Source organism: Rhinolophus ferrumequinum, chromosome 16 (assembly GCF_004115265.2).
Source record: "Rhinolophus ferrumequinum isolate MPI-CBG mRhiFer1 chromosome 16, mRhiFer1_v1.p, whole genome shotgun sequence".
Lineage (NCBI taxonomy): Eukaryota > Metazoa > Chordata > Mammalia > Chiroptera > Rhinolophidae > Rhinolophus > Rhinolophus ferrumequinum.
The window spans coordinates 27,115,784-27,129,858 of record NC_046299.1 but is presented as its reverse complement, the minus strand read 5'-3'; the positions used below and the strand labels follow the sequence as shown (position 1 = coordinate 27,129,858).

At 47.9% G+C, this 14,075-nt stretch overlaps 1 protein-coding gene across 1 annotated transcript in view; it reads right to left on the bottom strand.

Annotated features, from left to right (window-relative positions):
* TLL2 (tolloid like 2) overlaps positions 1 to 14,075 on the bottom strand; it is a 116,024-nt gene that overhangs the window by 29,631 nt on the left and 72,318 nt on the right. Inside the window, exons 8-10 of the mRNA XM_033129759.1 lie at positions 12,147 to 12,271; positions 9,634 to 9,749; positions 3,757 to 3,859 (exon numbers count right to left, since the gene is read on the bottom strand). Of these exons, the coding sequence (XP_032985650.1) occupies positions 3,757 to 3,859; positions 9,634 to 9,749; positions 12,147 to 12,271 (344 nt within the window). The remainder of the gene's footprint in view (positions 1 to 3,756; positions 3,860 to 9,633; positions 9,750 to 12,146; positions 12,272 to 14,075) is intronic.

Here is a 14,075-nt window from a genome sequence, read left to right as displayed (position 1 = left end):
TTATTTGGGAGGCTGCCCCTGCCCAGGAGTCCCAGTAGACGGGCCACATGACACTGATTGGCCAGCCTGGCCTTTCTGAACTTCCCTCCCCATTTCAGGGAAAGGGGGAGGAAGGGCTTTTGTGTGCATTGTGGTGGTAGAAAATACTCAAGGACAGTTCTGCATACAAAAGTACATTGTTAGAGTCATTCCTCCAGCAGAAATAAGGGAGGGGAATCCAATTAACAGGACAGTATTTCAGAATACTGGATGAGTTCTCTATGCAGCCACCTTCCTCCCCCCCTTGAGGTGCAATCTCATAAGTGACCCCTGCAACTGAAAAACCAATTTGATATCTTTAACCAGCCGTGAAATGTTCTCAATCTACTTACATTTCTCTTTAATCACTATGTGAAAACCCGGGTCCCAAACAGCCTCCTTCCAAGGAGACTAACAGGCTGGAGAGAAATTGGACTAGAGAAAAGGTGTCAAATTCCTAAATTGAAAACTGGTTCCTGGCTTTGGAGGAGGAGTTTAATAAGGATATCAAGAAGAGGAAATGCAGATGAGGGCACGACAAGTGGGCTCCGTGGGGAGTCATAAAGGGTTCATTCATAAAAAGTTATGTGCCCATTATGCCTGGATTTTCACACACTGCCCTGGGAAAATATGCAAGGCACAGTTTTTCAGAGTAAGATGCATACTTTCACAATCCGCCCTAATCCTCTCTCCCTCCTGCCAAAGGGGCATTGACCTGCCTCCTCCCGGCAGATTTCATGGCACTGACCCCTCCCAGGGACCAACTCGGCCCACACAATGCACTTGTTCCAAACACAAAAGTTCACTAACAACTGCATTTGGAAACATCAGAGCGGGCCAAATAGTTGGCAAGGAGAATTCCCGCGAATGGAGGACGGTTGCAGGCGCTGGGCCATGCCTTGGCTGAGGCACACACACACACTGCAAAAGTGTGTAAAGTATAAGGCAAAAAAGAAAAAAGAAAAAAAAAAAACAGAAAAGAAAACCACCCAAACAAAACAAACCATCACTGACAACAATGAATGGCAAAAGCCCATCTAATCCATGAAAGTGCAGCCAGAGATACCAGGATCTGTAGTGAGAAAATTCTTGTTTCAAGAAAAGGGAGCGACTGGAAATCCTTCTGCCCATGCCCATTCTCAGGAGTGTGTCTTAGCCCTCTCTGGGGAGCTTCCGTAGTAACAGAGCGCTTCCTCCTCCCAAGCCCTTTAAGTCTATCGCATTCCTGGGGGAGTATAGGGTTGCTAGATTTAGCAAACAAAAATACAGGAAGTCCAGTTAAATTTGAATTTCAGATCAACAGTGAGTCATGTATCTTATCTAGCAATCCTAGGGGGAGACCCTTCTCAGATTCGGCAGTCGCCTCTCTCCATCACTAGGACATCAAAGTTCTGGTCTGATCTCAGCCGCTTAACAGGCTGTGTGGCCTTAGCAAGTCGGTCTACACTTGGGGAGCATGGTTTTCTCGTGAAGGTGTGGGATACGCGACTCTAAGGTCCCTGCCAGGCTGAGGGGTCTGTGATTCCATGTTCTGATGAAACTCCTCCCACACAACTCCTCTTATTATTTTAATTATAAAATAATACCTGAATGCATTCTTGTAAAAGATTCAAAAAAATCCAGAAATACGCAGAGCAAACCACGAAGCTGCCCATCGCCTCTGTGGTTTTCGCAGAGGTAACCACCTTCCATGGCGGGATGAAGACCGTCATAGTCTCCTTTCTGTGTACTTGCTACTAGACAAGTTCATGGGCACAGGTATTTATAGGTAAGCAGGCTCATTCCCTGAACTAGCTTGTAGGGATTTCGATTCTGTAGTCTCCCAGGAATCTGTACTCATAGAAATCTTCCCAGCTGATGCCAGGTTTGGGAACCTCTGCCAACAGGAATGCAGCCCTCTGTCTTTTTGCCACATCCTGTCAGTGCTACCTATAAAGCCATGTCTCCTTCTGACTGCTAGCACACACCATGTCTGTTCACAATAGACAGGAAGCAAAACTCCAGGGCAGACAGCCTGCACCCTGCCATCGGGTGGCATAACCTATCTGTCCTGCAGTGTACGTACTGCTGTGGGTACTTAGCCCGGGGATCACTTTCTTGGCTTGCTTACCTGGACCACTACCTATCTGATTCCTCCTCATGGCGGTTACCTGGTACCCCCACTCAGAGCCTGCCTTGGCCCCTTTCTACAACACCCATGGACACAAATTCCTACCTATCTGCATCTGTAGGACTTTAAACTCATGGCCCTCTGTACAGAGGGAGCTTACGGTAGGTAACCTGGCTGAGACCCCTTGGCCGTACAGAAGCCTAATATCTGCCAGGTCCCCTTGGGTCCAGCTAGAGCCTCTGTCCCAGTCTCTTCTGACTTACCCCAGAATCTGATATGAAGTAGGACTCGGCTTGTCCGTGAAACTCCCCAACTTAGCTCTCTCCTTTCTTTCCTGCCTCCATCTTTAGTTAGCAATCCCAACAGCAGCTCACTCTCAGACCAGTCATTTGAAGCATAACAAGGTGGCTTTTCCACCCACGTGAACATATGCCAAGGTCCAAGTTCTCACTGGGAGCTTAGACTTACAGACAGGCAGCCCCCCAGCCCCACCCCCCCACCCCGGCTACAGACCACTCTAAAAATGAGGGTAGCCCACTCGTAGCCAAGACCCTTCGATCTGGCTCCTTGTAAATATGCTTCTCTCTCTCTGTCCTCACCATGGTTGCCATTCCTGGGCTAAATGAATTGTCCTGTCCCCGGATACCGAAGCCATTGGTCCTCTCTATACAACATTAATCTTTCTTGGTCACCCATGACAGAACTCTCTTCTGGTGACCAATCCTGAGGGAACTGACATTTCTCTTTCTGCCACCTGCCCACTGACTCTCACTCAAAGGTCCACACTGCCTTTTTGTGTATGAGTTCATGCACTGTTAACCTCCCAATATACACGCTCATCATAGAAAAATTAGAAAATATAGCTAAACCAGGAACAATTTTTAAAAATAATCCATTAACCTGCAATAATCACTGTGCATAATTCATTTATAGTTATAATTCTACTTGCTATTAATATTGGAGATCACAAAATGATTTCTTCCAGTTGAATTCAACCCACATAATGATTTAAGCAATTTTGTTTTGAGTAATTTTGGCTACATTCCCCATTACTCTTTGTTTTATCACCAACCCCATCTTATTCATTTACACCTTATTTCTGAAGACATCTGAGTTTGCAGGGCCTGTATAATAAACATAAGTGTGTTTTTGTTAAAATGGAATCCTACTGCATATGCTATTTTGTCACACCGTTTTTGTGTAACAATGTACAACGAATACCTTTCTGTATCAATAAATAATCATCTCCAACTTTAGTTTTAATGGCTGGATCGTTGTCCATTGAAGAGATCTATCATAATTTATTCAGCTAACCCCTACTGTTGAACATTTAAATTGTTTTCAATTTTTCCTGCTTCAGTGAACATCCCTGTGGCTAGAGCTCTGCACACTTACTTAATTAGTTCTCTAGGATAAATTCCAAGAAGTGGAATTGCTGGGTCAAAGGGTATTCACAGTTTTAAAAGCTTTTAACATGTGTGGCCAAATGGAGTGTTCAGACTTTTACAATGACGCAGACCCTTGAGAGCTTCCTGTGCCTGCCGTCTGCATGGACCCTTCCAAACATTAATAGTGTCACACAGAACGTCTGATCACCCTTCTCTCAAGGTTTTCTGAAGGCAACTCACCCAACAGGGGGGCTTTCCTCCAATAACCATCGCGGACCTCCACGTAATCATACCAGCACAGGCGGCTTTTAAACAAATCCATAGACGTGAAGTTTAAAACGATCTGTAAAGAGTTACCACAAAGTGAGTTTCGGCAACAAAGCCTGAAGAGGTTTGAAAGATACGTCTTGCAGACCGGTGTTCTCACGTTACCCGTTAGCATACAGAGCTCGCAGACCACAGTAGGAGTGTCCTCTCAAAAACACACTCACAGGAAGCCTCATGACATTAAATAATAAACCTTAAGCAGGATGGGGAGTAAACAGAGGAGATGGGTCCTTTGGTTCTGTCTGGGGAATAACTTGAGCTTTTGAAGTCACTAGGTGGTTTACAGAAAGCAAGATGCATTAAAGACGAGCCAGGATGTATTGAGCCTGGGGATTTGGAAGGAGGTAAGGGGTCAGTGAAGTTCAGAGATACGAAAAGATCTTATAACATCATCAATCATTGTAAAGGGTCTGGGGTTAGCCCGAGTGCATCTGAGCACCTCCATGATCAATGTCCCCACGGCCATGACCTCATTCTTTTGAGGCACGATGCGTCTAATAGCTTTCCTACAGTTAGTTCGTTCATTCGTTCATTCATTCATTCTCTCATTCATTCCACCATTATATGTTGAACACCTACTGTGTGCCAGTCTGTGTTGGCCAATTGAGACAGGACTCTGAAAGATCAGAAAGATCAGAAAGACAGGACTCTTGCCCTTAGGGAGCTCAGAGAACGAGGGTAGAGCTGAGAAAGAGGGAAAGACAATTAGAACACTATGGAATAAATGCTGAAAAGAAAGGAATGGCCAGAGAGGGTATTCAGGAGCCCCAAGGGCAGAGAACTGAATTCTGCCCAGTGATACTGGATGCTTCTCAGAAGAGGTGGCATTTAACCTAATGGGAACAGGGGTCCAGTGGGCTGAGAAGTAGGGTGAGAAAGCATTTTGGTGAGAAGGACTGACACGAGCAAAGGTAAGGGCATGTTTGGGGAACTGTACTGTACGCCCAGCCTCGGTTGCTGTCTGTGTATCTGGAACGGGGAGACAGAAGCGGTGAAGAGAAGGAGCGAAGGCTGGGGAAGTGGAGGGTTCAGATGGACTGGGAAGGACGGTTTCAGTTCTTCTGGACATCCTGAGGCCATCCCGTGATGCCCCTGTCCACACAGTGGAGGGGGCTGGGGGCTCTGCAGAGTCAGCACACAGGCACTGTACCCATGGCCTGGCCCTGCTCCCCACCGCAACCCTTCCCTCTCAAGGCTCCCCTGGCAGATGGCCCAGACAGACAGCCCTTCTCCCTTCACCCCCATTCAATCCCACCACGCACGGTGCCCCTGACTCCCCCTGCACTCAGCAGCAGTGGCTTGTCTAGCTCTCAAAACGGCTCAGCATGTCCCTGCTCCATCCTTTCTCAGGTCTTCTTGCTCTGTGGGGTCCCACCGACGTCAGCCCTGCCCCAGCCCCTGCACCCGACCCTATTCCTTTTCCCCCGGGGGTGGGGGGGGGAGTTGCTCTCTGTCAGTTCAACTCTCTCTAGCATCTTTATTTTCCCCCTTTCTTTTATATTCAAACAGCCCCGGGTCCCTCCAAGTAAACCCTTGGGCTGGAAGGCTGCAGGTCAAAGGTCCCAGTGTCCTCTTGGCCAAATGAAAGACTGATTTATCCGTCCTTGTGCTCCGGTCCCCTTTGCTCTGAACCTCTCCTCTCTGGTTTTCGTCACACTGGCCTGTCCTCTCTCCACTGTCTCTCTTCTCTGCTGGCTCCTGTCCACTTACCATGAGCTGTGAGGGCACCTCAAAACAAAGTGCTTCCTTTCCAGCTTCCCTGTCTGTAGGTGACACCATCGCCCCAATCACTCAGGTGCAACACCTTGGTATAATCTCTAGTTTGCCCCTATTGTTTACCCCAATGCTGACAGACTCTTTTCCTTTAAGAGGTCTGTGTCCCCTGCTCCAAGCCAGTCTCGCTGCCCCTTCGACAGCCGTCCTGCATGGCTCCTGCCGAGAGGATTCCTGAACTCCTCCTAGCTGTGCCCCCGTCCATTCTGCGCACTGGGGCTTCTAGATCAGTATTGCCCTTATATCTCACGTTTACTGGAGCCCGTGCTCAGAAAACTTTAGTGGCTCCCTCTGCCTCATCTCCTAAATTAAACTCTCTGCTTACCTTCCAGAGCCTCCAGCGCCCATCCTAACAGGTGGCCTTATTCCCAACGTGCCCTAATATATCCATGCAAATGGAACCCTTCCCAGGCCCCGCTCAAGGGGCCTCTCCATCCTTCCTGCGTCCTTCTCTGATTGCCCAGATGGACACAATCTTTTCCTCATTGGAACGCTCCCCTTGGTTTCTTACAGTGATTCCAGAGCAGGTGTTTTCATAGTCAGGCAGATCTGGATTTCTTCTCAGCTCCACCACTTACTAGCTCTGGGATCTTGGGAAAATACTTGTCCTCTTGGACCTTTAGTTTCCTCATCCATAAAACAACACACACACCACTGGGTTGTTGAGGGGACTGGACAAGAAACCGTATAGACAGTGAATAGTGCTATACCTGGCATATAACAGCTGCTCAATAAATGGCGATTTACAAAATCAAGCTACACCGAGTGCACACTCAGCGCACCACACACTGGACACACTAAGTGTTCTGCACAGGTTGCCCATCTTGTTTAGTGTTGGGAGTACCCACCTCTTCCCTTGGGACAATCCCACCCAAGGTGCCGGTCGCAGGACAACTAGTACCCTTGTTCTACAAAGCTCTATGACCTCCTAGGAAATGAACAGTCAGTATCAGAAAAACCAAGCCAGCTCACCTCCTGTGTTGTTGTAGCGCGCGCGTGTGTGTGTGTGTGTGTGTGTGTGTGAGAGAGAGAGAGAGAGAGAGAGAGAGAGAGAGAGAGAGAGAGAGAGAAATATGTTGCTCTTCTTTTAAGCTAGAACAGTAGTTCTCAACACTACTTGTACCTTAGAATCACCTTGGAAGCTTAAAACAATGTTGGTGCCCAGCAAATGCCTCTCTTCTTTAACTAAATCAGACTCCCCAGGAGTGAGGCGGGGACCCTAACTAACTTCTAAGTCTCTTAAAGACAGAAATGGTACCTTTGACTCCCTTTGTAATCCCTCACTGCTCGCATTCAGGTGGACTAGCTCGGTAATGCTTGCTAGCCAGTTGCAATATAAAGCTTTAGCCTTTGCTTTTTAAAACTTCAGAAAGAAAATGTTATTACTACTTCCTGTTATTACAACACATTCATGATCTGAATGAACAGGATAATTATTTAGGCTAATTATTGTAAGCATGTTAGTGAGCCATAAAGACTATAGGGGAAGAGGTGATGAACAGGAGGTGATACTCAAATCAATCAAGTTTGCTAATTACTAGCAGCTCTGGGGAAGGCTGGGTGAAGCAAAAAATGAAATAATTGGTTCAGGAATTTCAATGATATGTATTCTTGCCCCAATCAGCAATAATAATTAAGGCTGGGTGAATCTTACGCCTTTCAAACATATCACAGAGCCTCTGCCACACGGGGCAATTCAACAATTTGAGAATTTCCAGACCCCTTCCTCTCTTTCCTCCTCCTTCCTTCCTCCCTCCCCCTGATGCCTCCTGCAGGCACAGGGATGGCACATCCATCCAAGGCAGATAGGTCTGGAGTCTCTTGGGCTCAATATGACAACCACACTGTCATAAATGCTTCGAGCCAGAGGAAGGGTATGTGCATATGGTTGTATGAGTGTGTGTGTGTATGAGGGCATGTAAGTGTGTGTGTGTGCGTGCATGTGTGTGTGCGTGCATGTGTGTGCACGTGTGTGTATGTGGGCATGTGAGTGTGTGGGCATGTAAGTGTGTATGTATGTGTGTGTGCACGTGTATGTGAGCATGTGTGTGCATGTATGCATGTGTGTGCACACATGTGTATCTGGGCATGTGTGTGCACGTGTGTGTGGGCATGAGTGTGTGCATGTGTGTGCACATGTGTATGTGGGCATGTGACTATATGTGTGCATGTGTGTGCACGTGTATGTGTGTATGTGGGCATGTGTGTGTGCATGTGAGAATATTTGTGTGTGTGCACGTGTGTGTATGCGAGCATGTGAGTGTGTGTGCATGTGAGTGTGTGTATGTGCATGTGTGTGTGTATGTGGGCATGCGAGTGTGGGGGGGCATGTGTGTGGGGGCATGTGAGTGTTTGTGTGCTTGTGTGTGCATGTGTGTGTGTGTGAATGCGTGTTCAAACCTCTATTAGCCTGTCCCCTTTGTGGAGTAATATAGGATGGTAGTTAAGCATCCAGGCTTTCAGAGTCAAATTGCCTGGATTCAAATCCCAACTCTGCAACAAACTGAGCGGCCTTGGTCAAGCCCATTTCCTTACCTGCAGACTGAGTGTGGTAATAGCACCTATCACATGAAGTTGTTGTGAGGACTAACTAAGAGAATCCACATAATATGCTAAGAATAGTACCCAGCCCATAGAAAATTCTCCCAATGGTTCCTAGCCACTATTTCTCTCCAGTTATCACATTGTGTTTAACTTGACATTTAAATGAGCATTTTTAAAAACATTATGAATTAGGACTACCTGAAACTTGGCCATAGGCACCTAATAAAACTCCAACACCCTCTACTGAACCCCAGTTGCAGGTTTTTCACTTGGCTACTCATCTGTGTACACATCCATTCAACAAATACTTATTGTGTGGCTCTATGCCATGGGCTATGTTGGGTGCTGGGGAGCTGGGGGTGAATAATCTCTGTCCTCAGTGAGTTTAGGGTCTAGAAGGGGACAGCCAAACAAACCAGCAGTCATGATATTGTGACATAAGCTATGATATATATGACTGTAGGGAGTGAGACCCAAGGGACAGAAGGAGCATCGCAAAGACAGCTGCATCTATTCGGAGACAACTAGAAAAACACTTGGATTTGTAGAGAGGTACAGTGAAGAAAACACAAGCTTTGAACTGCAGAAGCCCCACTTCTCAGTTCTATATCTTACTGCGAATTTGGACAATTGATAAAACGTCTGAGCCTTAGATTCCTTGCCCATATAATGGCTATAAGGAGATGCACTTTGCAATAGGATCAAGAACATACGACCCTTGGACCATGGCAAAAGAGTCCCCTGTCCTGGGCTTAGCTTTAGAGGGTCACAGAATCTTTAGGGCCAAAGGAACATGTCTATCCAGAGCATTCCCACTCCTAGACCTCACACCAGGAGCCCTGGACCCTGGAATTCCCTGTCCAAATAGCCCTGAGCCTGCTTCCAGACTATGCAAAGACCTCTGCCCTGGATCCATCTGCCTGAGGTTAGACAGCACACCTGGGCAGTCCACTTCCCCTGACGGAACAGCCAAGGGCCAACAGTTTGCCAGGTAAGAGTGGAGGATGCTCGGGAGTGGGGACTGGAGTGTCGCCATGGGTGCTCCTGAGATGGAAATGGGGCTGGGAAGAGAAGAAGGGGTCACAGTGGGTTGGGGCTAGCTCTCCCCATATTGCTGCCTGCCAGAGCAGCACTCTGAAGTGTCAAGAAATTCTAAATTGGATCCTTGCCTTCCTGGGCATTCCGGTAGCGTGTTTACCAAGGTAGAAGGATAGAGCCTACTTTGTTTTACAAACTGTGAGCTTGATTTACAACTCATGTGGACATTTAGTACACAGACCTCCATTTATGAGGGAGACTGGTTGAAAAGTCCAGAAATAAATAACACTAAGCAAGCTGGCACAGTGCCTGGCACACAGTGGGTGCCCATAACACAACAGCTGTTATTACTACTATTGTTAATAATAATAACTCCTCACACACCACCCAACTCAAAGAATGCTATGTCATTGCCTGAGGAAGTTCCACACCTACCTTTTCCCCTGGAGTGACCGATATCCTCCAGACGCAATGGGAATAAGAAGGGTAGCCATTTGGAAAACCAGGTGCGGAAAAGTTTCCCGTTGTGTCCTGCAGGGTCTCCCCACATGCTGCACAAGCAAAACGACAACTGTGATTCGGGCACACGCACACACTCCCCACCTAAGAGCTCTCTGCACAGGGCTGCTGAGCAAATACACCCTTTTAACAGTCAAAGGCCTCAGAACACATTGGTGGAAGTGTATCAGGCAGACTGACATTTTCCTGGCTGATGAAAGTGAAAATAGGGTCTGGGCACCAAAAAGGAACACCCCAGAGGTTCTTCTGAGGATCTCAGGACTGAGTATGACCCAGAGCTGGGTTTGAATCTCAGCTCTTCAGCGGTCTGTGTGTTGGTGGCCTTAGTTTTCTTATCTGTAAAATGGGTGAGACCTGCCCAGAATGTTAATGAAATCATCTGCATTAAATGAAATGGATCAGCTTGGTCTTGGCACGTGGTGAGTGTTCCATGCACAGCAGTCTTATAATGACTAATAATATCTGCCACTGAGAGAATATGGAAGTGCAAATAGGTGAAGAAGAAAAAAACTTTTTGAAATTCATTTTAGCTGTTAATTTGAATCTTGCCTCTTCTTTTTCTGCTACCCACCCCTGAATGAGCTGCCAAATAGTCAAGAAAACAGAGAACAATGACCAGAGGCACGAGAAGCTGGACTATTCTACAGGAGGCTCTTCTGCCCTTCAATATTTAAGGGTAGCTAGGTCACGAGTCTAGAATCTAATCCTTATGTATGGGAAAAATATTTCCCTAATTTGTCCTCAAAAAAAAAAAAAGTACCTGTATAAGTACACTCGGATGCTGCAGGTTTCCTATTCCTGACTCCCAGGGACTCAGACCCCAAAGATAAAAACACTGGGTTGCTCCGGGTCCCCTCTTATGGGGCCACCCACAAAGTGTGGGAAAGAAGCATTCTTATGCATATTTTCCTAAATGCAATTCAAACTCTGCACGGCAACTACTCTCACTTTCAGTTACTACTTGAAACTACGAGGAGCTGCAGGAAGGGCTAGCTGGAGAGCGGCGCTGCAGGAAGGGCTAGCTGGAGAGCGGCCCGTCCTCGGCCTCAGGAAATCCTGGATATCGGGGCTTCAATATCATGTTACCGAACAACTGCCCGGCATCATGAGAATTATGCCCGGTAGTGAACACCCCCGAGGGTTCCATGGAAATTATTTCAGAAGAATCATCAACATTCTGCAGGAACAGATACGTTACTGTATGGCTCCATGGTATTTACCAGCTGCCTCGAATCCTTTTGGGAAGTAAGAGGCATATACATTATAACTAAATAAATACTATGGCATTTCCCAGGGAATGCTATAAGGTTTCTCTTTCAATTCAGCAAGGTTATATGATATGTGTGTCCTGTACTGCAGCCCTAACGTACTCCCAGATGACTAATAGCTGGATGAACATGTTTCCTAGAGTTTCATAATGGAGCAAGCCTCATGCAGCCCTTTGCTGTCCCTGTGATATGACTCAGTAGGGCAATGTGACAGCCCAGATTTTCTAAGATAGCCCCTATTTCAAATATGCTGTCCCATGATCAAACCGTGTACCTGGTCTGGGGTTTCGGAAAGGTTACTGGACTTGTTAGTAATGCGATTTCCTTCTTCTAACCCAAACCACTGAAATGTATTCTGTCCCATCAGTGGTAAAAACCTGGCAGCTGTGACCGATGCTTTGCGTTAAAGTGCAACAGCTTAAAGGGATCAATATGAGCTCACCCCCAAAGCAGCAGGGGGTATGATGATGCTGAAGCAAAGGGGACAGACGGCAAAGAGGGCTAATTCAAGGGAAGCAGGCTTCTGAATTGGCAGAGAAGTGAGTCTGCTCAAACTTCAGCATCCTGTCCAGACTCCAATGGCAGACTGGTGGCCACTGACCAGCCCCTCGGATGGCTAGGAGAGCCCCAAGACCGTAGAAATGACCTCATTTACAGCCCTGAGACTCCCTCCACCTCCCAGTGTTTGGAAGCCCAACCTTCCAAAAGCATTCTCTTTCATTCTTTGTTTTCCTGCAAAACGCTTAGTTCTTGTTTTGCCAAAACACATCCCTTCCTCTAATACCTAGAAGGGAGAGCTGCTGGTACCATTCTGTGGTGCACGTTGCATTGGACCCCTGTTTGATGTTGTTCTGCTCTGCCTTCTTCCTCTTCTGCACATCAGGGCTTTGCCAGAGAATTCTGCAGCTTCCCCCACAAGTCAAGCTGCGGGTCCAAGACTTATTATTCACCTCACTACCAGCAATCGCTTCACCATTTGGGTTTCCCATACTGTCTCACACCTCCTAACAGCAGCATGTCAGAAATCACAGTGGCCAGGGGTTAGTCTCTCCAGGTCCCCAAGCTGTTTTCCCAGCCAACGGGAATGTTTGCAAAGGGCGGTTGAGTCGTGTGCTCCATGGAGGGTATGGGGGTCCCGGGACTCCCCAGGTTCACAGTTACCTGGGCATTTGTATAGCTTCCTGGCTTGAGCTATGTCTCCCTGACTGAGCCGCACACGCTGGCCAATGGTTGGCCTGACGCCATTGTCGTCTCGACGGGGAAGGATGGTGTCTAAGAAAACTCCTCTATAGAAAGAAAAGAGAGAGGGAGAAAGGAGAAAGAAAAGTCAAGGCTGTCAGGCCGTGCGCGCTAGGATTTACAGTCTTCATTTCCTTGCCCATAACCCCATCAACATTCCTACCCCCTGGCCTGCTCTCGTGCTGGCATTTTGAGCATTCTGTTTCATCAGCTGCCTGCTCACTTTCCAATGGGAAAATGACTCTGCCAAGTTTAAAAATATGCCCTAGCCCAGTGGCCTACGGCTGCCTTACTGATATCCACTGAGTATTTCCACGAAGCCCCTGACAGGTCCAGGTCCCAGGGCTACCACCTGCACAACTGCCGGGAGCAGCATTTAGAGAGACTATGGTGTGAGTGGTGCCCCCTGGAGTTGTGCAGTGGGCAGTACTGAGCATGGATAAGTCTTGGAGAGGATCCAGAGAGAGCTTGGGAACCAGTACAGTGTGAGGCTCTCAGGGGCTGGTCGGCAAGTGCTGGTTGATGAGTTGGTGAATAATGGGGATTGGAGTTTGGGGGCCTTGCTGGCAAGAGGGATAATCAGATGGAAAATGAGACGAATGCAGAGAACTAGGGGCAGTGGAAAACCCTGGCCTCAAGATGTCTGTGTAAGGCCTGGCTCAGCCACCTGGATGAACTCAGACAGGTCTCTTCCCCTCTCTGAGCCCCAGTTTACTCTTCTGAACAATAAGAGATTGGCCTAGATGATTGTGGCAGCTCCTCTAATGTCTTCTTCTACGCCCACGTTAATGAAATCTAAAATGACCAACACAGACAAGTAGACACCAGGATTCCCCGCTGAGTGCTGGCCCTGCTCACACCTCCATGTTGTGGCTGTGATTTACCCCCGCTCTGAGCCCTCCCACTCTGCTTCCAGACCCCTGACTTTGGAACTGTCCTGAGGGGAGGGCCTTCCCTTGAACCGGCTCCCTCTCCAGTTACCACCCTGTTCCTTTCCTTCCCTTCTTAACCAAGTTACCAAGTTTCTGGGAAGAATTGTCTCCATTCTCCGTCTGGCTACTCACCTTCATCCAATTGCGATCTGACCAGACCAGCAATAGTCACCAGTCACCAACCGACTGACAGATCGGATGGACACTTGTCAATCTTACCTGCCCTCTCTCCAGCACTGACACGTTTGCAGCCCTCTCCCTCCTCAGACTCTCTTCTCTCTGGTTCCCAAGGGACTGGTCTCCCTGAGCACGAAGTTAGGATCCTCTTCCTCTGCCTCCCCCACGAGTGCTGTTCCTCTGGTTTCTGCTCTCTCTCTCTCTTCTCTCCTCCGGGCTTTAACTATCACCTACAGGCTCACAGCTAATTCTCTGATTCCAGCCCCAGAACCATGTGCTAAGCCAGATGCCTGGTGAATCTTCCACTGGGCTGTCCTACAGGCCTCTTATGTCCAACGCATTCAAAATTGAATATATTCCATTCTTCTGCTCCTTCTGTAAACCTTGTCTCCAGAAACTAAATCCAAGGTGCCTTCAGCTCCATTTTCTCCCTTATACTCTTGTTCAAAACCAGGGACCAGGTCGTATCCATGGCACCTTCTACGCATTCCTTGAACCCACACCCTCCTTCTTGCTCCAGACCACTGCCTCAGCTCAGGCAATCAGCATCTCCTCCCTGAACTCTTCCCAGCGGCTTCCTAACTGGCGTTCCTCCCTCTAGATCTGGTCACGTCTGCTCTATCCCTCACAAGGCTGCAACACGATCGTCCTGAAATGCAAGGCCAGGCGTGTGCCCTCTCTGCTTAAAAGACTTCCCCGACTTCCGATCACCACCTACTTCTCCAGGCCCTCGCCTTCCTCT